The sequence below is a fragment of the Panthera onca genome, chromosome D1 (assembly GCF_046562875.1).
Source record: "Panthera onca isolate mPanOnc1 chromosome D1, mPanOnc1 haplotype 2, whole genome shotgun sequence".
Taxonomy (NCBI): Eukaryota; Metazoa; Chordata; class Mammalia; order Carnivora; family Felidae; genus Panthera; species Panthera onca.
In genome coordinates, this window is record NC_138348.1 from 103,940,734 (window position 1) to 103,965,181 (window position 24,448).

The following is a 24,448-nucleotide window of genomic DNA, read 5'->3' on the forward strand; positions in this document are numbered from 1 at the left end:
AAATTGTGGTTTATATACACAATGGAGTACTACGTGGCAATGAGAAAGAATGAAATCTGGCCTTTTGTAGCAACGTGGATGGAACTGGAGAGTGTGATGCTAAGTGAAATAAGTCATACAGAGAAAGACAGATACCGTATGTTTTCACTCTTAGGTGGATCCTGAAAAACTTAACAGAAACCCATGGGGGAGGGGAAGGAAAAAAAATGCGGTTAGAGTGGGAGAGAGCCAAAGCATAAGAGACTCTTAAAAACTGAGAACAAACTGAGGGTTGATGGGGGGGTGGGAGGGAGGGAAGGGTAGGTGATGGGCATTGAAGAGGGCACCTTTTGGGATGAGCACTGGGTGTTGTATGGAAACCAATTTGACAATAAATTTCATATGTTAAAAAAATAAAATAAAATAAAATTTAAAAAAAAAAGAAAAAAAATATCAGTGTTGGTCATCAGTGTGAGTCCACGAGCCCATTGATAAAGACACAGAGCACGTTATTCATCCTCATAACCTTGGCAATGGCTAGGCCAATAGCAGACACTCAAATGTTGTTGGCTGGCACTATTATAGTTTATATGCTTATGTGTTCCTCTCCCTCCTCGTGTCTCTCAGAGGGACATCAGACTTGTCTCTGTTGCCCCTCTATCCAGCAGCACTGACGTTCAGTAAATATTTGTTAAATGAAGGAATACATCAACAAAGGCGTCTGTCTTTATACCATGGAAAGACTTGAAATGAGAATAACTGGGGAAGAGAATTAGAGAAAAAAACTATCAAGAATATTTTCCAAGACCATTATTAGCTTTCACTCTCCAGTATATCTGGTTGATATGAACCAAACTGATCACCTATTTCTAAACCCAATTGTCATTAATAGATAGGATTCACCTGTGATTAGCAGGTCTGATTGCAGACAAGCACTTGATGTTTCAAAGCTCTTTGTTTACAAACATGGATTGGTTCTCTCAATCAGGCTAAACAAGTGGGTCCCAGGCAGGTTCCCTGGGCCCACACAGTAGTGACCTGCGAGAAGCCTTGAACCAGAGCTGCCTATCTGGCATCTAGCAGCACCATCTACGGTGGACCAAAAACATGAGCAGTGTTGACAGCCACTGGGCTAAGCATTTCTCTGCCACAAATCCTTTTTCCAAGGTCAGGTCAAAACACATTTCAGCTCTAAATGAATGGAAGCTAACTGAGTTTATGAAGACAGAGGAGAGATGTAGGGATGCTTCTCATGACTTTGATGGCACTGTTTCACACAGGCCAGGGAAAGAAACAAGGAGACACAGGCAGTCAGCCTGGGGATCACTGATATCACTAAGGGCCTTCACGAGCCCGGCACTGCTTGCAGTGGCAGAGATAGAGCAGGAGAGGAAAAGAAGAGCTGGCACTCTACCACCTTGGAGGTTACATCCCCAGTGGAGGTACGACTCAGCCCCCAAAGCAAAGACGTAAATGAGACCAGTTCAGGTTTGATAAGTGTGGTGAAGAAGGTACAGTAAGATCAACAGAAGGGCTCGATGGAGGTGGGTGGGGTGTTAGTGGTGTGTCAGCCAAGGCAGTGCAGGAAGGATTCATCGAGAAGGTGGGTTGAGCTGAGATCTGAACGGTGCAGGAGAAGAAGGCGGCTCAGAGTAGATCTGGGGAAATGACACTCCAAGCGGAAGGAATATTGAGGGCAATGGCCCTAAGACAAGGAACAGGCTTGGTGTGTCTGAGCCGCAGAAGGAGGGCCTGAGGGGTTGGAGAGTGAGGAGCAAAGTGCAGGAAAGGTGAGGCTGCCCTGGAAGGCAGGGGCCGGCTCAGGTTTGGTCTGGATTTCATTCCGGTTGTAACGGGAAGCCATGGGAGAATCTTAAAGGAAGGATTGGCGCTTGAGGCCGTTCTGGCTGCTGTGGGGAGGGGCTGAAAGGGAGCACTGGTGGGGTGTGGGAGACCAGCTGGGAGCCTGTCTCACTGACCAGGGGAGGAGGCGGATGGCACGGAGTCGGGCTCAGGAGGGGCAGCTGGCAGACGCGGTTGCACTTGGAACAGATTCCGAGGCAGAGTGGACAGGGCCTTGCGGGTGGACTGAGCGTGCAGGGTCAGAGGAAGTGTGGCAGGGCAATGACCTTGACCCCAACTGTCCTTACCAAAGACTTTGAGGTGGATGGATGCATCCTGCTCTCCAGCCTTGTTCTCGGCGATGCACACGTACTCGGCCTCGTCGTTCTTATCCACCTTCCTGATGGTCAGCTCAGAACTGTCATCGCTGAAGATGTATTTGTCATCTTCTTCATTCTCTATCTGTTCCCCGTCCCTAATTGGTACAGAAATGCAAAGTACCATGATTTTGACCACAGAGGTATGATGTTTATTTTTAATCAGTTTCCATAAAATGCAGATCGAGCCCATGGGGAAGACTCGGTCTTCACATACAGTCAACACACCAAACTGTACTTCGACATATGCCTTAGATTCCTCCACCCAAACCTCTGTTTCTGTCCAAGGGCTTACAAACTGCACCTACAAACATTCCAAAGAGGGCCTCCAAGGCCATGCCCTCTGGTTCTGTCCCACAAACGGAAAATGAAGGGATCTGACACACAAGGCAAGAGAAGCTTGCAGAAAAGGATCCATCCTACACCGGAGCTGATATTCCCAAGCAGCCCATACCCGTTGCACTGAAATGCCAGCACGGAGCAGGCTCTGTGGCGTCGCCTTCTCCACTAGTCCCTAATAAAAGGCACGAGCCGGTCTCTTACTTTGTCCAGCTCATGGTGGGCTCTGGGAAGCCTTCAGCATCGCATATCAGGGTGACGGACTGGCCGAGGTTGGCGGTGGCATTCACTATGCTCTGCCTGGCCTGGACGGTGGGTGGCACTGAAGGAAAGAAGAACTGTCAGGGGTGGCTGTGAAAACCCGGAGGGACCCAGTGGCCTAGAGAAGAGGCACATCCGGGGGACCTCAGGTCGGAGGGTCACAGCCTAGAGGTCAAGAGTCCCGGGCAGCTGCAGGGCTAGTGTGAGGGATCTAAATTCAGACGTGTACAAAATAATTACTCTAAACGGAATAAATAAGGCACCCACAAACATGCATCAGTGTTTTTCAACAATACATAATGTCATTGTATGTATAGCAACGTATAATACTGTTTTCCAACAATACAGCTTTAGAAGCTACATTAGTATGTTTTATTCATTTAAAAAATAGTATTAGACTTAAGAAATAGTATTCAACTTATACTAGCTATTTATCATTATATATTTTCTTAGTCAATGCGTATTAAACTTACAACTACCATGGTAAGTGGAACTTGATGTCCAAAAGGAGGCTCTTGATACTGGAAAAAGTCGGAAAAGCCTGTTCTCAGTGGCTAAATGGTTAATATACCAATTCAAAATGCATCAGCTTACCGAGTGACATTTCTCTGGGATTGTCATAAACAACCGTGTGCACAAACTGTTTCTACCAAAAGGACTGGGAGGGGGAGAATTTGGCAAAAAATATGTATCAACAGCCAAAACAATTCGACCACGATTTACTTATTTTCTTAGTACTGACATTATAATTTCCTGTAAACATCTTGTAAATGTCAGATCGATTCCACGGGTGTGTTTATGTGACACTGCAAATTAAAATTAATAAGCCCGTGGCCCAGGATTCTGACTATTCTGAGGACTGAATTGATTATAATATTTTCTTTGAACTTTGAGCCAGAGGACTAACCTCATGATTACAGTAGCATCAAGGACAATGAGGGATGAGTAAGAATTTATCGGTAAGCATGGGGAAAGTTTCCAGTTCCGTAAGACAATGAAGGACATTCAAGAGTTGCACTAGAAGTCCTCGGAGTTGAGGGAGACCCAAAAGGCAAGTGTATTAAGGAAAAAACAAAACAAACCAGAGGCTGTGTAAGGAGGAGGGATTCAGCTGAGATGGATATGTGAGTCAGGACAGGATTTATTTAACAGACCAAAGAGGAAATTACAGAGGATGATTTGGGGGAACCAGGTTGCAGTAATGGAGAGAGCAGGAAGAACAGATCTCCTCACCATTCACAATGACCTGAATGTCCTTGAAGTTGATCTCCCCCCGTGCCAGGATCCTGCCCTCGCAGCGATAAGTGCCCTCATCTGTTTTCTTGATGCCCCGGATCTGCAGGTAGTTGTTGGACAGGACTATGAATCGGACTAGAAGAGACAAGAGGCGGGTTCATCCAAGGATCAGTCAGAGATCTCAGGTATCTGCAGGCAGGTCACAGAGCCTTTCCTCTTTCCTAGCTGCAATCTTACAGGTGGGGCTTCAAGCTGAAATATAGGAATATGTTCTTGGCTCTGACATACAGCCAAGAGCAAAAGTCTACTGGAAATTTGTCTTTCTCTTTGGAGAGAAAGTCAAGTGCCTGAATGGACAAGCTACAGACATACACCCATTCAGGACCTGGAAAGTGCATGTGGTTGGGGGACACTGGCATCTGAGTCTGGGCTGTAATGCTTCAGAGGCTGGCTGAGGTGGAAACCCTAGGGGACTTGGGGAGCTTGGGGGGAAAGGCAGCTGCCAGGGAATTCAGGCCTCACCGTCTTTTTTCAGGATGACATCCCGGCCTTTGTGTTTCCAGATGATGGTTGGGGGGAGGGAGCTGACCACATCACACACGATCACGGCATCTTCCCCCTCCCTGAACTCCTGTGGGGTTGGTGCATTCTTGAACATGAGCTTCTCTGGAAAATGAGCGAGAGAAGAGTGAGGGGAAACAGCTGGTCCTCCCATGCAGACCGCTTTACGCTAGAGCCATACTGCTTGGGTTGAGCCGTGGGCAACTCTCAATCCATATACCCAGTTGCACAGGACAGGGTCCCACCCCATACGTAGCCAAGACGCCAGGCAAAGCAGCTGGTATAATCAGGGGAATATGGCATCAATGTTTGGCAATCAATGCCTGTTCACTGAGTGCTGAATTTATCATACTTTGTGTAGAAAAGGGTCTATGGAGGGAAACAAGAGTCTTTCCCAAGTGTTCCTTGCCATGTGGGGTAGTGCCAATGAAACACAAAGCACAGGTGGAATGAACTGGTAGAACACCTAGTCTACAATGATTGGTCATTAGTCCTTTCTCTGTCTCCCACTCTGACACCCCAAACTCAGCCTTCCTAGAGCAGTGAGGATTCTGAAGAACTGAAGAAAGGCGGGCTTAATGGCAGTAAATACTCCGGCAATCAATACTTTCCATTAGCTGTCACCCACCATTATACTGGCCAACGAGTATATGCATGATAACAAGGTAATGAGATGCCACCTCCAGACCTGGTTTCAATGACAATGGGAACTGCCAGCTCTGAGCGGCCCAGAGTGTTCAGATAATGATCCCCCACACCCCACCGAGCCTCCGGACTCCATTAGCAGCAGGGAGAGTGAAATAAGAGGGAAAACCTGAATTGTACAACAGTCAGTCAACACTTGGGGAAGGGATGGGGAACTCTTAACAGCCCTCTGGGAACTGTGTAATTTGAAATTAGAGAACACAGGCCAGAGGGAGGTACCTGGGATCAGCATGAACCGGGGTCGTGAGTTCTGAGTTGGCCAAGGATCATTTAAGAACTCCTCAAATGGAGTCGGAGCTCCTATTAGGTCAGCTCAGAAAAGACTTAAGGAGTGGAAAGGAAGAAGCCCTCAGCCGGCCCTCTGCTGCCATCCCACTCTGCCTGCTGCCCACGTGTCTTTTGGCCAAAGGAGAGGACAGGGAAGATGGAGGGAGACAGAGGAAGCTCTTACGGAAGATCTTCACGTTGACCGTGGCCTCCGACTCGCTGCCATCCTCGCCAGTGACCACGCACTTGTAGATGCCGGCATCGTCAATGTTGGCATTGTAGATGGTGAGTGTGGAGGAAGAGTCGTCATTCCACACCACGGAGATCCGCTGCTGGTTTGGGGTGAGCTTTTCTCCATTGGGGGAGAACCAGGAGATGTCTTTATCTTTGGCATCTCCTGCCACTAGAGACGAAGAGATTATTTTCAAACCACTTAAGTTGGAAAGACAAAGTCCCCTCCAGGGTGACAGCAGGTTCTCAGTAAGAGCTACTGAACAAGAGATCATTGGGCTTGATGATCAGGGAGGGAGACCATGTACATGAGGACACAACACAGCCTAACTCTGGGCTTGATCGTTATGTACACAACACCACTTATAGTAATTGGAAAGAACTCAACCACCACGCGCGCCAGTATTTTTCGGAATACCCCGTGAGGGAAGAGAAGAGGCATTTGTTGAGGACCTACTGTGTGCCGGGCTCTAAATGAGGAGCTACAGCCCCACAAAATAGGGAGCAAAGGGAGTTAGTGTCTAGGATCGGAGCTCAACGGCGTAGCCAGTCTGAACCAACTGATCAGCTGATTTTTGAGGGCTTAGATTATGGCCTCCAGAGAGGAGGATGAGACACCAGCTAGTCTAGGTGTGTGGATTCCAACCAGTTTTATTCTAGCATCTGCCGGCACACATTGGCCTGTCATTTCAGCACCCCACCTCAGACAGACAAATTATTCTCCTTAAATGCTGCAAAGAAGGCAGCCAGAACCACTCATGCGCCCTTTCCCTGGGCCCCCTGGGAGGCGGAGATGCCACTGCTTAGTGGTCTCCAACTCCGATCCGGAACAAGGGCTCTGGGCACCGCCTCTCTGCGCAGCGCCCTTCCGCAGGCCACACCGCCTGGCTCTGCACAGATGCTTAGTATGGAAATGAGGCAGCCTTCCTTTCAGGGCCCATCATGGTTTCAATAAATATCGCTATTTGCAAGATGTGCAGTGGGTTCCATGGCTGCATCTCCAGATCATTTAAATCGCTACAATGAAGGCAAAGCCAGAGTGAACACATCCGGCGGCCACGAGGCACCTCAGCCGGCGCAAATCGCGATTGCACTGAAAGGCCCCTCCCTGTCCAAAGCCACTTGCTAGATGTCAGTCTACGCCTAGCTGAGCTCAACGTCCCCGGTTCTTCCATGATCCGAATCCCAGTCATGTCACAAGCAGAGAACCCAAAGCCTAATCACAAAGCTTTCACTCCACGTTTCCTGATGACTATCTGAGCTGTGGAAACGGGGCATGTTTTCTCAAGAAAAAACAAGGACACCAGCTTCCACAAACCCAGAGCTCTGGGGGGAGCAATGGGACAGGATACAGGTGTTCACGACCGATCTGGAAAACCCAGGACCCACAGCCTCACAGCAAAAGAGACACCGGGGCTCCATTTCCTTTCAGGCAAGTTTCAGACCTTCGTGGATTTTCCTGTTCTGGCAGATTCTAAGAAATAAGCCTTACACTGACCCACTGAAGCATTATTTCTGAGGCAGCACTATTCTCCGTCATCATTTACAGAACTCCGGGTCGGTATGGAGCAGGGGATCTGCGGTGATTTGCTATTCTGGGAATTTGTGCCCAGACTTTCCTTGGAAAATCCCTAGACCTCCTCCATCACCCTGTGGAAGTCCAGATGACACATCTCACTGTGTCGGGGCGGCCCTTTGAGAAGGGAAGGAAAAGGGCCTGAGGGCTTCCCTGGCTCTCCGCTCACACGACTGGACCGGCAGCAAGGTGGTTCCAGGCACGACCAGTTCAGCACACACAGGCCACGGGCTTCTGCTCTGCTGGCCACCTTTCCTCAAACGCAGTGGGGACACAGGGCACTTGCCTTGGCATAAGAAGAATTTGGATTCTCCAACGCTGATCTCCCCTTGGCTGGGGACAATATCCACCTGCAGAGAAACTGACAAAGACAAAGTCCAGTTGAAACACACATTAGGATTTTTGAGAACAATACCCAGAGCTTTCATTCAAAAATAGGGTCTCCCACCTCACATTAAGAAAGAGTGAAGGCCAGGGCACCTGGGTGGCTTAGTCATTTGAGTGGCGGACTTCGGCTCAGGTCATGATCTCACTGTTCGTGAGTTTGAGTTCCGTGTCGGGCTCTGGGCTGACAGCTCGGAGCCTGGTGCCTGCTTTGAATTCTATGTCTCCCTCTTTCTCTCTGTCCCTCCCCCACTCACACTCTGTCTCTGTCTCTCTCAAAAATAAATAAACATTAACATTTTTTTTAATTAAAAAAAAAAAGAAAAAAAAAGAAAGAATGAAGGGAGGATGCTGTCTGGGTGGAGAGCTTGTCACCACCCAAAGAATCCCCAGTTCCTATGCCAAGGCCAGGAGTGGTCATGGTCCGGACCATTTCCTGTGGAATTTCTTTCCACTTAGACGGTATGAGGTCCCTGGGGAATTTGGGCTGACCCTCGCTCTACATGTTTCTGACCTCTTGAGAAGGCTACGCTCCTGCTCCAAAGAGAAGCACTTCTGGGATTCACAGAAATAAAAGATGAGCTCCTTTTGGATGTCAACCTGAAGCATTCCCAAGGCTGTGTGACGAGGGAAGCCTGTCACTCCACACCTCTGCACAGGGGTCTCCTGCCAGCTCCCCTTGTCACCACGCTTGATGACTAAGGAAAAGGGTTCATTGTGATGATCCGGATGGATTTTGAAGCAGAAGATGCCCAAACGCTCACCCTGCCTCATGACGAGGGGACCCACACCCCTCTTTCTGTAAGAGGAGACAGCACACAACACCATTGCTACAGTCAGTCAGGCACTCCTCTGCAATGCTGCCGTTGCTGCCCTGCGGGACCCCGTCACTCCTAGTGACTCGTACAGAATTCTGATTTGAATATGCACACACTTGGTCATTCTCCTCCACCGATAAGACAAAATATGCTGCCCCTGGATGCCACAGATTGCTCTATCCATTCAGTTCCTCATTCACCTGCTCGGAGCAGATACCTGCTCCTCGTGAAAACAGAGTTTTAGGATAGGGAAAAAATGCTTTTATCCATTTGGATTCAAACTCCTTCTGCCTCCCTTCCAAATCTGAAAGCTAAAAGCTAACGGACATTGGGTTCAATGCATGTAGCTTCTTAGAGCTGATGTGGAGGAGGGGCCTGGACTATACAGGCTGGGTAATAGAGACTCAGGGAGCCCTTCCTTAGAACAGCCATTTTCTCTGCACAGCAGACCGGGAGGGAATGCTGGTTGCCATGGAGACTGACTCCAGGCTGAGCTGCTGTCTGTGCTCCTGTGATGAAAGGACCATGGTGCTCAGCAGAGCCGAGGGATCAAAGGGCCTGCGTGGGGCTGGGAAGGGGAGCCTGGGGACATCCAGCTACTGGGGGAGGGTGGGGCCTTGCTAACCATCCACAACAGACAAAGCAGACCAGGGAGAACCAGCAGAGGCTTCAGAAGGAGCCAGGGCACGAGTGAGGAATCAGGCACAGAGTTCAGGCTGGGGGAGGATGCTGAAGGCTCCACCGTGAGGGCAGGAGGGGCTACTCAGACTTCTCTGGTGCTGGTTGGGAAGAAATGGAGCAGTAATCCGGGGGCAGCCAGTCTCTCTCAGGCAACTTCACTGGGTTGACTGGTGATGACTCATCTGGGGCCTAGATGGAATATCACTGGGAGCAATGAAAAGGCTCCCCTACCTTTCCTGAATTGCCACATAGAGCTGCAAAGGAACCTAACACTCTGCAAGTGTCACTAGCTGTGGCTGCTACTGTCACTCTGGACAGAGCTAGGTGTGCTCAGTTCTTTTTTTTTAATAAAAATTTGTTTTAAATGTTTATTTTTGAGAGAGAGAGAGAGCGAGAGAGAGAGCGAGCAGGGGATGGGCAGAGAGAGAGGGAGACAGACTCTGAAGCAGGCTCCAGGCTCTGAGCTGTCAGCACAGAGCTCGACGTGGGGCTCGAACCCATGAACCGTGAGATCATGACCTGGGCCGAAGTTGGATGCTTAACCAACTGAGCCACCCAGGCACCCCCAGGTGCACTCAGTTCTACATGGAGGGAGCCAGAAGGATTCTCAACCAGCACCAAGTTCCACCTCCTCATTTTCTGGATGAGAGAGAGAGGTAAAGTGACTTCACTAAGGTCACCTCTATTTAGGGCCAGCCAGGGTGGTGGTGGTGGCAGCTGCAGAGCCCAGGCCACTCGGCTCCCAGGTAAATGTCCTTTCCATCATGCAGTGTTTCCTCTGTGAGTAGAGGATAAAACGTTTTCATTCATTCCGTTTAAGGAACAATCTGGAGACCCTGAAGAACAACCCTCAGATTCACCATCCCCTAACAGAACAGAGCAAGCCCAGAGCTGGTAAGGCCTTTAGTATTTGGGGGGCACAGGGCCTGACAGAGGGGGCCACAGGCCAGCGCCCTCCATCGTGAGGCCAGCCAAGACCTTTCCATCCATGTCTATGGCTCACTTTCCACGGAACAACGGGTCCATGAAAGCCCAGGAGCTGCGCCTCTATGATCTGTCACGTAAGTAATGGTCCTTGCTGGAGTTTACTGGGGCATTCTTTAGAGAATCAGAGGCATATTTCTGCCTGAAAGGTTCACTGGCCCATATGCTGAGCATCAGCAGCCAGCTTCAACATATGGATCCCGTTATTCTCACCGAGCCCTTATTGCTTTGAGAAGGATATTCTTATCCCAACTGAAAAAACAGCCTTCATTTTTTCGGTTCTTTTCAAACAGAACATGACTCTCCAGGGGCCAGAGAACATGGCGAGGCTCAAGAGTTTCATACCCAAATGTGGCCAGTATCCTTCTCTGGGCCGTGGAGAGCAATCAGAAACAAGAATTTCAAAGGAATTCCCAGCTTAGCCCAATCCCACGCACACATTTATCATCACAGAGGTTTTTGAAAGAAGACATAACCATTTAGACTCCCGGCACATAGGGAAAAGATAGTATGATTCCTCCTTCAAAACACCAGAATCAAAGCTGGGCCAGAGGAACCCCAGCCTCTCTGAAAGTCAATGCTTGGATGCTTTCCACTGAAGCACAATGGCTGATTCTTCTTCCCCAAATTTTGAACCTTGAATTATTAGGTTTAATAGCGGTACGTGGAAACCCTGCTCTAGTCTCCAAACTCTTTCCATGCACTTCGCGGTGCCCCCCGTCCTTTCTTACTCCATTAGGCCTTTCGTTGTTTGCAATAAAAATTCCTACCTCAACTTTTGCTTTTCTCCAGTTGCACATATAAGTGAAATTTCCTAACCAGGCATAACTCATACCTTTAAAGAGACCTAGGAAAACATTTCTCCCAGAAAAAGTATCTCAATTCTTGCTTTGCAACAAATGCTCTGCCATAACACCATGTGTTATCCTACTTCATCATAGACGCTTCCAAAGATACACGCTTTCACAGATGGGTGTCTGGACCTGAAGGGACCCAGGTGCTTCCAGCACCTTCCAATGAGTATTCGTGCCCCATGGCCCCCTACAGCCAGATCACTAGTTCTGGTTCACAAAACATAGTTTATTACTTCATCTGATGTTTACAATAGTTCCGAGACATAAGAAGGCTGACCTTATGGTCTCCGTTCTACACAAGAGAATATTAACGCTCAGAGAAGTAAAATAACTAGCCCAGGGGAATTCAGCTAATGAGCAGTCAATAATCAAAGTCATCTGATTCTAAGGCTCCAGCTCTTCCTCCTACACTCCACAACTACCACTAATGTTTGTTTGCTTTCCTCGTGGACTCATTATGACCTACTGGTTACCATTTGCTCTCTTTCAAAATCATGGGCTGGAAACAGCAGAGTGTATGAACATCTTATAGTCAAGCTGCCGCCTTCATTTCTACCCTGGTTAATTCTAACTGGCATCTTTGCCCACAGATTATCATAGCATTATAACTCCTATTTCACAGGTGGGAAAGTGGAGGCTCAAAGCCATAGGAAATAATAATGGTGGAGTCCAGATTCCAAGCCAGGATGGTTAAACTCAAAAGCCCCAGATATCTCTCCCATATTCTTTCCATCCCTTGTGATCAGACAGAGAAAGGGTTCTCTTCAGAACAGAATGATTACCCCCTCTCCTCATCTCATTTAAAAAGTAAAATAACCCTGGGGGAGATCTGTAGGTTTTCAAATGAGTTTTCTGTTTAAATGTTTTTTTTTTTTTAATTGATGCTATGTTAGAAAAGATGCAAACTTGTATAGCAAACAGCTTCAGATGTAGACAGGACTTTTGTAACTCAACTTCTGGCAGAAGTAAGACAATTTCCTTCAGTTGCTAAAGAAAAGTGAATTCAAAATTTCAGTTCATAAAACATGCTAAGGCATTTATCAGAAGAAGTAGAACTCTTACTAAGGCAAAGTAACAGAGAAAAATTATCCTGATTTCCAAAAGGAGATCATGGATTTCACTGGAGTCTACAACTTGTTGATTCTCTTTTTTAAAAAAAAGTTTTCAAATGTTTTTATTTTTGAGAGAAAGAGAGAGAGAGAGAGAGAGAGAGAGAGACAGACAGACAGACAGACACAGAGAATGAGTGTGAGCAAGGGAGGGGGAGAGAGAGGGAGACACAGAATCCGAAGAAGGCTCCAGGCTCTGAGTTGTCACAGCACAGAGCCCGATGCAGGGCTTGACCTCATGAACCACAAGATCATGACCTGAGCCGAAGTTGGATGCTTAACCGACCGAGCCACCCAGGTGCCTCGATGCTCTTTGGTTTTACTGGTATTCTTTTCAGATTCTAATATGCTTGAGGAGGTAGGAGCTGAGAAGAATGTAAACCCAGGTCTCTCCCAGGGCTAACTGAAAATATTTTCTTGTTGAATGGTGATAAAAACATTGATTGCTGAGGAAGATGGATTAGAGATGTGCAGTGGGCCCAGAACCAAGGTAAGAATTGGTCACCAATTCAAGAGAAGGGTGAACAACAGAATGTTACTCTGATAAGTGACAATTTACCACATAAGGGATTTTCTAGAACATATTTGATAACAGCTAAGAATTTTTTTAAATTTTTTTAAATGTTCATTTATTTTTGAGAGAGAGAGAGAGAGAGAGAGAGAGAGAGAATGCGAGCAGGGGAGGGGCATAGAGATAGGGAGACACAGAAACCGAAGCAGGCTCCAGGCTCTGAGCTGTCAGCGTAGAGCCTGATGCAGCTCTCGAACTCACAAACCCTGAGATCATGACCTGAGCCAAAGTCAGTCATTTAACTGACTGAGCCAGCCAGGCATCCTGTTAACAGCTAAGAATTTTTGAACAAGGAATCAAAGTGTCAGTATATAGTATTTTGTTAGTTATTGTTCCAGAAATGAACCTTGAACATCACCATACTTAACCACTTCCATGGAGAGTTGCTTTTTATTTTTCAAAATCTAACTGAATGCTAAAATCTCTTTCATGTGACTATACCTATGGGAAATCCAGATATCTGACCCAGGGGCGTAATAACAGAGGCGCCTCCACTCTTCAGTGGCAGTTTGCTCCATTAGCAAAGTACTCGAGGGAAAACATAGGGTAACTTTACTACTAAACCAACCAAACTCGATGAAGGCAAAACCAAAACCAACATGGCAGTATTGGAGCATGCATGAAGCCCAGGACTCTGGACCAGACTGTTGAGTATGAATCTCAGATTTGCCACTTACTAACTGTGTAATCTTACCCATGGTATTTAACCTCTCAGTGCCTCTGCTTTCTCATCTGTAAAATGGGAACAAACAGAACCCTCTTCATGGGGCTGTTGGAAAGACAATATGAATTACTACATGTGAAGCACTTAGAATAATAGAATAATGTCTGACACATAATAAATATTTTATGCTTAAATCTATGCTAACAATCCTTCCCAAAGAAATTATTTTGATCACAATTTTTGAGGGAAGCAATGTTTCTCTCCATGGTTTAAGATAAACTTCCTGAACGATCCCATTGGTCAGGTAGCCCAATTCCATTCTACACTAATTTAGATATTTTTTGTTGTTGTTGTTATTGAGAGACAGAGACAGAACATGAGAAGGGGAGGGGCAGAGAGAGAGGGAGACGCAGAATCCGAAGCAGCTCCAGGCTCTGAGTTGTCAGCACAGAGCACGACGCGGGGCTTGAACTCACAAACCGCGACATCATGACCTGAGCCGAGGTCGGTTGCTTAACTGACTGAGCCACTCAGGCATTCCTTTAGATATTTTTAATTGCCAGTCATGACTTTATTGGTATAAAAGATGAGTGAATTCAATCAGAGGCAAAAAAACCCCTAAAACTCAAAACAATAATGGAGGCTCTCTAGACAAGCCACTTCACCTTGGCCTCAGTTTTCTCATCTGTAAAATGGGGATGATGGTAAGACTGAATTCATGTGGCTGGACTGTCGGGATAATTAGATGTCCAGAGAGAGACATTGTTAAGTAGTCAGGGACTGGAGCCAGAAAGACCTGGGCCCAAACCCTAGCTTGGACGCCAAGTATCTCTGAGTTCTCAGGAGAATCTCAGAGCCTATTTGCCACATGTATAAATGAAAATAACATCCCTATTGATGTCACAGGGATGTTGACATGATTTAGAAAGGTAACGTATGTAAAGTACCAAACACCAGACTGAGTTGGTTGTTTTTTACATGGCGATACATATGTGATAGTATTTTGAACTCTCTCTCTCTCACACACACACACATACACACACACACACACACACACACACACACACCCCATACAAACAAAATCTCTAATAATGCTTGTAGTGAGAAAAAGATAATGGAACCTCTTATAGACTACTGGATTCAACCTCCCCCAAATCTCTTAAGGGTTGAGTGTGTGTTTGTATCTATGTGTATATACAGTACATCTGCTGTGAGCCTAGATACATGTGTAAAATAATGCAACATGGCAGATTGCTATTTGTTGCAAATAGCAGCTGGACATAGGTAAGATTATTTCATTTGGGGAGAGAAAAACAAATAAACTATTAGTCGCCCATACTTGACACATGGGCCCTAGAATTCTGGCTTGAGCTACTGTTGATAGCAGCCAGGAAGAGGAAGAAAATGAGATAGACTGTTTCACTTTCAAATATTAACCCAAAAGTTAAATGTCATTTTAAACGAACTGTAAAGTACGTGTTCTCAGAGATTTGGGCTTCAGGTTCTGTATACTATGATCATGATGGCAGACCATATTCTAATTGCCAGTGGAAGCATCCTCATTGCTCACAGCTGGCTCACAGCAGTAACGGAAATCATCCCGAAGCCATCCTTAGGGCTGCTTGGTTAGGGCCCCATCTATGTAAGTGCTGAGAGTTCTAATTCCCATCGTAACCTAAACACCCAGAAATGATCTACATTGGGTATCCAGGCCAACTAAGTTTACAACCAAACCCTTGGGAAACCTGTGTGAAACCCCCAAAGGCCTCAAACCCCTGGCTTCCCACAATATGTCAGCCATCCCAGTAAGGTGAAGGAAGCCGTTTGAGAAAGCTGTGGTCTTTCCCAGTTGAGAACACCAGTGCACATCAGATGTGGAAGAGAATTCACCCCTGGAACGGGAAGCAAGGAGGAGTCTTGGGGATGGTGGAGGGTCCATTCTTTATCCATTAGAATGGAGAAACCAAAGCTCCCCGTGTGAAAATAAAGCCATATGCAAAAGTTGCAGACGTATGCAGGCATTTCTAAACCAAATTTACTTCAGGAGATGCTGGGCACATACAACAGACAGGTTTCCAAAGTCTTTCCTTTTAATAAAGCCACCCAAACTGGGCAATGTTTACTTGCAAAAGCCATGTAATAGGTAATCCTGGTGAAAATTCTCTTCAGTGTCCTCAAATCTCATGACTCTTCCAGAGTGATGGGGGGAAGGGTGCAGAAGGTAGATGTGGCTTCAGAATTCTTCAGCTTTCCATGCCATGTGATACTATGATAGATACTGTGATAAGATAGCAAGGAAGAAAAACACCTGGGCATCACTGCACGACCGAAGCCTACATGACTGATCTGATATCCCTGCGCCCAGAACATTCTATCCTATGGGATTCTGGTAGCCAAACAACAGAAAACCCCTTGCCGGAGGCAGGAGGCTCTCTTTCTTAGCGTTATACATTACATGAGCTGCTGGGGATCAGGAATAATTGGGTACCGGCTCTGTTTCACAGGACTGGCTTCAAGTCAGAACACAGAGCCAAGGCATATAACAGCTTCAGTTTTTCTGGCCTCCCCAGTTCCCTGGGTCAAATCACCATTTCATTAGGTCTGATCAAACAGTTTGCTTTTATAGAAAGAAAGAAGTCAGTGGTTTTAAGCCATCATTGTCTCCACAAACTGCCTAAAAGCTAGAAAACTTCACTAAGGTCACAACACAGTGTCCCGTGCTTCCGGTTATAGGGCAAGAAGATCTATACGTTGGTTTAATCTGTTCAGAAGTAATAGGCTGATGCTGGTGGCCAGGCCCTGACTCCCACCTCTAATCCTCATCCCCAGGAAAACACACCGTTCTTATTAGGAGCACTCCGGAGCATCTTTAATGGGTAGTTGGAAGAAATGACACAATGGGCTACTAAGGAGGCCAAAATTGACCCAAAGAATTTCCACACGACACCAGCAGATCAGGCACAGGAGAGAAGCCAGCCTGAGTCTGATGAAAAGAAGCTTGTTTACTGTTTGTTTGCTTGTTTTAGTAGCAGGTCATAAAGGAAGGGGATGATTGAAGAATTTAAATGTATTTTTTTTGCCCCAAAGCAGCAAAAAGTCAGAAGTTTACTCAGAGAGTCTCAAAAGGGCCAGATTCCAGACGAGGAGTGAAACCCTTTCTGAGGGGGCCTTAGCCCGGTCTCACTCATACAGTCCACAGGGGTGAAGACAGGAATGTTCCACGGCCCTTCGCACTAAGGAGCGCACAGCTAAAGGCATGCGTGTGTGCCAAGAGGTGGCAAATGTGGTCTAGTTGCACTGTGACTTCTCAGTCTTCTACTGCACTGGATTCATGGCTGGGATTGTAGAGCTATTTAGCGACAAGGAAGGGTGAGCCAGAAAGGACCGGATGGGTAATCTGCAGCCCCTTCCTTTCACAGATGGGAAACTCCAGGGGCAGAAGTCGAGGGTCCCCACTGCAAAATCCGGGACCTACAGTGTTGGCTCCACGTGCTGACCTCTGCCCTGAGGCCTCTTCTTGCTTGGGTTTCTCTCACCTGCTTTACCCTAGTCTCACCTCTGCTCCAGAAAAGCAGGCATCATCAAGTAAGAGAACCATTCCAGTAAGCGCTGTTAAGAAAGCTGGACAAACGGCAGGTGCCCTGCTAAGTCCCAGCCCAAGCCAATGACAAGGTCCACTATTTCCAACACTGCCGTCACTTTTTAATGGAAGCTCAGCTTCCCGGCTTCCTTTTCCACCTGCCTTTCCCATTGTGTGCCTTTTCCAGGCCAGTGCTTTGCATGAAGCTGACATACTGAAATGCAGGGCCAGGATACAAATGGACAAATGGAACTCAGCTAAGGTTCTCCAGATAAAAAACATAAAATCTGTCAATCGGCCTCAAGAACCCTGGCCTTCTGAGTAAATTGCTGCATGCTGTCTGAGCGCGTCCAGGATGCCCACGACCATGTTTTCTCAGGTCTGCTCTCGTGAAAACACTGCCTTGACAAAATGACTTGCTTAACTTCTTTTCTTCCAGCTGTAAAAAGGTACTCATAAAAGGCGTATTGTTCCTCTCCCGCCCAGCAGCTTTTGCCAACATGGCAAGAAGTTGGAATTATATCTTCTAATCTTTGTCCAGCTGTTGTTTGCAGATGTTGTATTCTTTACACCCAGAAAATAGAAATACAGAGAATGCTAGCACACAACTTCATCCTGAGAATTTCAGATCCTGCCCGTGTCTTTCAAAAATGTCCTTATGTGTTCGTAGCTTTAAGCACATCTGGGCTATTGAAGACACAAAGGCTTATAATCCCTCAAACAACCAGTGCAAAGAGTTGTTAAATTTGGTTTCTGTCAAGCGAAAAATTCATATTCTCAAACAAAGATATATATAAGTATGTGGTAATTGTTATGTGCCAGTCACCCTACCAAGCACTTTATTGAATTCTTGTAATCCTCGTAACAATCCTACAAGATAGGTGCTTGTTATTATCCAAAGTGGAGAAAGAAGAAACTGAGGAACTGAGATGTTAAGTAACTGGCCCAAGGTCACAGAGCCAGTAAGCAGTAGAGCCATGATCTGAACCCATGTAGATCCGGCTTCATAATCCTTGATCTTACGTAGATATTACTTACAGTCTCCTTTAAAGTCAACTGGCGTGAAAAAGGGGTTGGTTCTGTGTTAGATGAGCTAAGCGCCTATGTAGAGAAAACCCCTACCTCCTCAAGGATATACTCTGCTCAGACCCCAGGATATAGTGTTTCTGAAGAGGGGCCGGAAACAGGTTCCTTGAATCTTGAGCCCAGCAGGCCACACGCTTCTCCCCAGTGTAGCCCTGCCTTGTCTCCAAACTGAATCCTCTCTGCACTCCCCACCCCACCTGCTCCCATGGGCCTGGCCTTCATGCACACCTGCAGTCCTCCTCCGCTGCCACTAAGTGCTCAGCACTGGTGGCATCCACCAACAGGAATCAGGCCAGAGGCTGTGAGTGGCTTTTCCAATCTACAGGTGATTCCTGACCCCCCAATTTGGTTTCTGGGTAAGCCATATAATCCCTTATTAAAAAGTTAATATTATAATTGTTATTTGGTAATAGTTAAGTCTTGGCTAATTCTTTGTTCCTCTGTATGGTGTGCATTTGAAATGGATGACTCATGGATCTGGTCACCTGGCACCCTCTCCAAGAGTTTATTCTCCTTAAGGAGCGATCTGTAGAGCATTCGTGGTAAAGGGATTCCTAGTAGAGGTCAGAATCTTTTCTACTGAGTGGAGAGTCCGGTCCCCATTCCCTCAGCCACCACCACCCCCAATCAGAAGGTGCCTGACCTGGTAGATAATACACAGAGCCACATTACACAGTATTTTGAAGGGAACAGAAGAGAAGGAAACTGAGACATTTAAGTAATAACAAATAAAAGATCCATAACCTGGAAAATAATCATCATGTTTCCCTGAGTTAAGAATGAATAAGAAGGCTGTCACTGGCACCACTCATCAGGGTAAGAACTGAAATGCTGTATCTAGCACTATGCCTTATCAGGGACCCAGAGCTGAGACCAGTCACAGACTGGGTGGGGAGGTGGGGAGGTGGAGAGGGAAGAGGAGGGGGGGCTGCAGTAGGTGGTGGCTGTGTGACGGTCCCAGCACATCCAAGGTACGTCTTTATTCTGAGACTCTGGTGTTACATCTGCCAACCTTATGATCCATCCATCCACAGAATTGCCCATAACATTACTTTCTGATTCTCAGTTAAAAGTCCTTTGGCTACACTTACACGGCCTTCTTGTTTTTGCACAGGGTGATTTCAGGGACCCAGAAGAGTCTGAGAAGTGTTCCTCCAGCCCCAGGCTGCTTATTGACATTCCTTCATTCTTCTTACTTCTGCCTTATGATTTGTATACCTAATAACAGCAAGGGTCTCTGGCTATACTCTAGGTTGCTATCAGCTGTGTCCAGTTATAATGAATCAAAGATTTGGGTACAGTTTGCTAGGAGGGCCGGGGAGGCTGAGACAAAAACCACTCAATGCTCAATGTCCCCACCTATTTTGATAGCTGGGACCTCCTCCATGTGCTAATTACGGTTTTTTTTTTTTTTTTTTTTTTTTGCCCAGAATACTACTGTAACCCCAAAGAACTGCTAACAAGTCATGAAGTTAAACATGGAATGAGACCCTTATGATAGTCTTTATGGTTTTTTGTTTGAGTTCTGTTTTTGTAACAAGTTTTTATTTAAGCAACCACTATGAAGTTGTTTCATTATTCACTGAGACTCCTTCCCTCCCCCACTCCAAACTCAACTGTCCTTGACACACTCACTCTGCTTTATCCAATAGGCAGGAGAACCTTTGAATCCAAGAGTCTGTGAAATCAAAGCCAGAAACATTAAAGACAATCCCCCCATGGCACCATGTCGTAACGGGCTTTGATGTTCAAGAGCCAAAATGAGTGGGATCCCAAGGAGCCAATTGAAAGGTCAGGGGCAGATACGAGGCTCACTCATGAGGAACAAACACAAACCAAACTCATCTGATGGTGGCAGAATCTTCTTTTAGGAAGGATTTCACAGAGGCAATGCTTCTTAACTTCTCCTTCAAGGTGACAAATTCTGGTTATGAGCAACTTTAAAACCAAGTAACTGAACTTTCTTATACCTAGACCCTTATCTCAGAAAGAAGGAAAACCTGCCAAGAGACAAATTCTCTCTTTAGGGGAGATTTGCAGAAACCTTGGTCTCTACTTTAGAAGACCAGACCCCCTTTCTTGGCAACGGGAGTTCACGGTGACCACTGTGATGTTGCCTGATGGTTCTAACACCAAGTCTACATAAGAGACTTGGGTGGGACACAGGGGAGGAAACACACACACACACACACACACACACACACACACACACACTTTCCTTCACCCTTTCTCCCTGGACAGTGAATTCCCCTCTGGGAACTAACTTTTGAACTTTCAAAATGGTGTCTGGTCACAGTGACCGAGCCTTTAGCTCATGGGCCAATGGATGTCCCTTCTTTAAAAACAGAAACCCATAGGGGCACATGTAACCCAATGTTTATAGCAGTGCTTTCAACAATAGCCAAATTATGGAAAGAAAATAAATGTCCAGCAACTGATGAATGGATAAAGAAGATGTGATTTATATATACACTGGAATACTATTCGGCAATGAGAAAGAGTGAAATCCTGCCATTTGCAGTAACGTGGATAGAACTGGAAGGTATTAAGCTGAGTGAAATAAGTCAGAGAAGGTCAGATATCATGTTTTCACTCATACGTGAATCTTGAGAAGCTTAACAGAAAACCATGGGGGAGGGGAAAGGAAAAAAAAAGTTACAGAGGGAGAGCCAAACCATAAGAGACTCTTAAATATGGAGAAAAAACTGCAGGTGGATGGCGGGGGGGGATGGGGGAGAGTGGAAAATGGGTGATAGGCATTGAGGAGGGCACTTGTTGAGATGACCACTGGGTGTTGCATGTAAACGATGAACCATGGAAATCTACTCCAAAAACCAAGAGCACATTTCACACACTATATGTTAGCCAATTTGACAATAAATTATATTTAAAAAAACAAACAATAACAACAGCAACAAAACAGAATCAGCCTCAACAGCAGCTAAACTTGGGAGTACATAACTAGTTTCTATTCCAACCCGGACTGCCAGCTACAAAACCGAGAAGTCCTAAGACTACAGGCAACCTGGTCATCTTTAAATGAGTAGAACTCACACGTGGTAAGGTTTTTTTATGTTAACTTTCAGGTCCCTTCTACCCCCATAAGAAACTCCTCCCAAAATCTCCACTGCACGGCCATGACAGCCATCACAATGCAGCCAGCCAGTGCCTCAGGTGCAGTGGTGACTAATGCATCTGTCTGCTATCAGGCTTGCTGTGTTGTCCTGGGGGTACTCAGCAGGACTCTTTGAAGTGTGAATCATGACAGGATGGGCCAGTTGCTTCACTTGGGCTGGGCTGTGATCTCCCCCAAAGACCTATCTGTTATCTAATAGAGACCCTGCCATATTCCCCTTTGGTCACCTCCCTCTCCACCTGACCCACCACAATCTCAGGGTCCGCCTTCTACATACTTCCTCAAGACAGACACAGTCCTACCCTCCCAAAAAAATAGCAACACACTTTGCTCAAGAAGAAAAAGCACAGACACACATGAATATATACCCTCTAGTCAGGCATTAGACCTTATTTTGTAATGAGGCAAGCTGCCTTTATTTCTATAAACAAGTCACAGCTGTCAGCATCACTAGCTGGCCTTTAAAGATGGCAGGATCTTATAGAAAGCTATTAAATCGTGACAGCCTGACAGCCAAGTTTACTAACAGGCTGGAATTGGCTAAGTAAATGCCTAGAGAGGAAAGAGCACATGACCCCAGCAGCGGTCCTTCACTCCCTCAGGGGCAGCGGATCTGTCTCCAAATTCCATCCTGCTCTCTGAGGGTATAAGCGGCGACTCTCTTTTCCACTTTTTTGTTATGGGGTCTACACACAGATTTCCATTTCATGGTGCATTTCTTATGGAGTCCATTCAAGCAAGATGACACCTTGTGAATAGCCTACACAGATATTTCCAACACACACGCACAAAGACCACCCCCACCCCCCTGCCAAGTCTGAAGAATGGCCACCTCAAACATCACTGGACTGTGAGTTATGTGCCTGCTTCCTAGGAAAGGGGAGGTGATGATGAAACCCAAGCTTTTCCCCCAAAACTTCTCTGTAGGTTATAAAGCTGAATAATAATAATGATGATGATGATGATGACGACGACAACAAACAACCACATCAAAGACTTCTTGACCTCCACAAGCTGTTCTTTTCCCTGACCCCTGGGGCAATGCTATTAAATGACCAAAAATGAGCTCTAGTCTTAGACTGGTCCTTGTCTTGCACCAAGATCCTTTTGTAATGTCACAAGAGAAGACGACCCTGACACCGACACCTCAGTTTAGAAGGAAAGCACATCAGGATAAAGGAAAGCGATGGTGCTAACTGGATCTCACACTCGTGCAGTGTGACGGCCTCTAACAGGCCTCTGTAAGAAGCTCCCTATATGCTAATTCTGTGGCTTCTCACAGTCTTCAAGAAACAACCAACTGTGACATCAGCTTCACACCCAAACTATGTGTGAACAGCCTCTTCTCTCCCGTTGGGTGCTGTAGACTGAGGCTATTGCTGGAACCTTCCACGAGACCTCGACTATCTGTGCACAAAGTTGGCCCAGACTAGACTGGACTGAGTGCCAGCTTTCAAAAGTGACACTTCTAGATTCTTCTTCCATCGAAAAATCAACCAGGACCACCGGATGACTGATCTGAGGCTATTTCCTGGCTTTCACTGTCAAGGTTTGGCCCCAGGATCCTCTATGGCCTTTATGGCTTCCATGCCATACAGGAAGGGAATTGGAGGTGAAGAGGTAGGAAGGCCAGTCCCTGCTCCATGACTCCACAGCAACTAGCTGTCCTCTTCCATCACAGCACCTGGGTGTTGCAACGTAATGTATGAACACCTGTTTATTAAATGACTGAACTTTGTAGAGACGACCACGTGCATCCTCAGTGCTCAGCACATAGTAACCCTAAAAAGATCTGTCCCAAATTAGCTGGGAAGATCCTGCTTTGACTCTTCTTTTCTGAGGTTCACAACTGTGTGGGATGCAGAGGTTCAAATTCTGGAACGGCATCGGCCAATCTGCTTCAGAATTACCTGGAGAGCCTAGGAAAACAGACGTCCTTGCTGCATCTCTGGAGACTCTGATTCAGGACCCCTGCAACCGGGGGCCTGTGATTCTAGTTGTGAAATGCTCCTCGGATGGTTCTGATACACAGCCAAGCCAGGGCTCAGTGGCCTCGCTGCGTTCACTGATGAACTGCAAACGATATTGAACTCACTGAAACTCTTTGAGTCCTTGCCCGAAGGTTTTTATTTTTATCATCGTTCTTATGTTGCCCTGGTACTTTGCCATTTACCGCATGCAGCAATGTGGCTCAGCTCTACATAATAAACTCCTGTTTCACGCACTGGCGTTCAAGTCCGTCACATGAGTACTGCAGGAAGTCTTACCCAAACACACGTAAATATCATGTTCTTCTGAAAGCAGGTATGCCCCGCATTCAGAATGGATAAATAATAACGGACAGAAAGTTACAGTGAAGGCACCACTGCCCTCAACACACCTTCTGACATCCCTGGTCCACCCAGCCCAGGGTAACTTGTGCCCTGCCAAATGGAAGGTCTCAATAATCGGTCGTCGGTCAGCTCAGCAATCTTTCTCTTGCTTTGCCAAGTGGGTCAGCCTGAGATGTTCCCTGTATAAGCCTCATTTAAAGCTTCCACAGATAAATGTGCTGGTCACTAAGCGGCTATGGTGTGAGAAATCTATTCTGGATGCTCAGACCAGATCCTCGTTAACCATAAGAGAAAAGAAAGGGGAGGTGTTGCAGGAGGCATCACACACTCCCTTCCTAACAGGAGACTTTGAGGCTCTGAAAGAAAAAGGCTCCCGAAATACAAAATTAGCTATAAATCATAAAATACGACGAATTACCGCTATACGTAGTATCTTCAAGATGGCAGGTAAAAAGGATACTGAACACCAAATGGTTCTCAGCCCAGAAAGCTTTCTGATACATGGTGCAAGGAACTACCCACCTCTCACCTTTGCTCTGTTATACTGATTAATTTCAAACCTCCGCATTAAGCATGACTCTCAATCCCCTGCTGAACCTGATAAAAAGACTTCCAATTGTTGCAAGTAACTCCTAGTTGAATTCATCTTGCTTTGGAAGCTGCAGAATCCCAAGGACAAACGTTCCTCTCATATGTAAACATTATGATTTATTCTGAATATTTCAGTGCTTGCTCAGTGATTTCCCCCCTCTCTACAACACAAGCCTCACTTTAATTTTTTTAATGTTTATTTATTTTACACATGCACACACGTGCGTGCAGTGTGAATGGAAGAGGGGCATAGAGGGAGGAAGACAGAATCTGAAACAGGCTC

At 46.3% G+C, this 24,448-nt stretch overlaps 1 protein-coding gene across 23 annotated transcripts in view; it reads right to left on the reverse strand.

The window, feature by feature from the left end:
• The window catches only part of NCAM1 (neural cell adhesion molecule 1), a 317,572-nt gene that overhangs the window by 58,047 nt on the left and 235,077 nt on the right, over positions 1-24,448 (reverse strand). For all 23 annotated transcript variants that reach the window (XM_060604731.3, XM_060604733.3, XM_060604734.3 and 20 more), the window contains exons 2-7: positions 7,661-7,735; positions 5,752-5,970; positions 4,557-4,700; positions 4,032-4,169; positions 2,742-2,859; positions 2,130-2,296 (exon numbers count right to left, since the gene is read on the reverse strand). In XM_060604731.3, the coding sequence (XP_060460714.2) occupies positions 2,130-2,296; positions 2,742-2,859; positions 4,032-4,169; positions 4,557-4,700; positions 5,752-5,970; positions 7,661-7,735 (861 nt within the window). The remainder of the gene's footprint in view (positions 1-2,129; positions 2,297-2,741; positions 2,860-4,031; positions 4,170-4,556; positions 4,701-5,751; positions 5,971-7,660; positions 7,736-24,448) is intronic.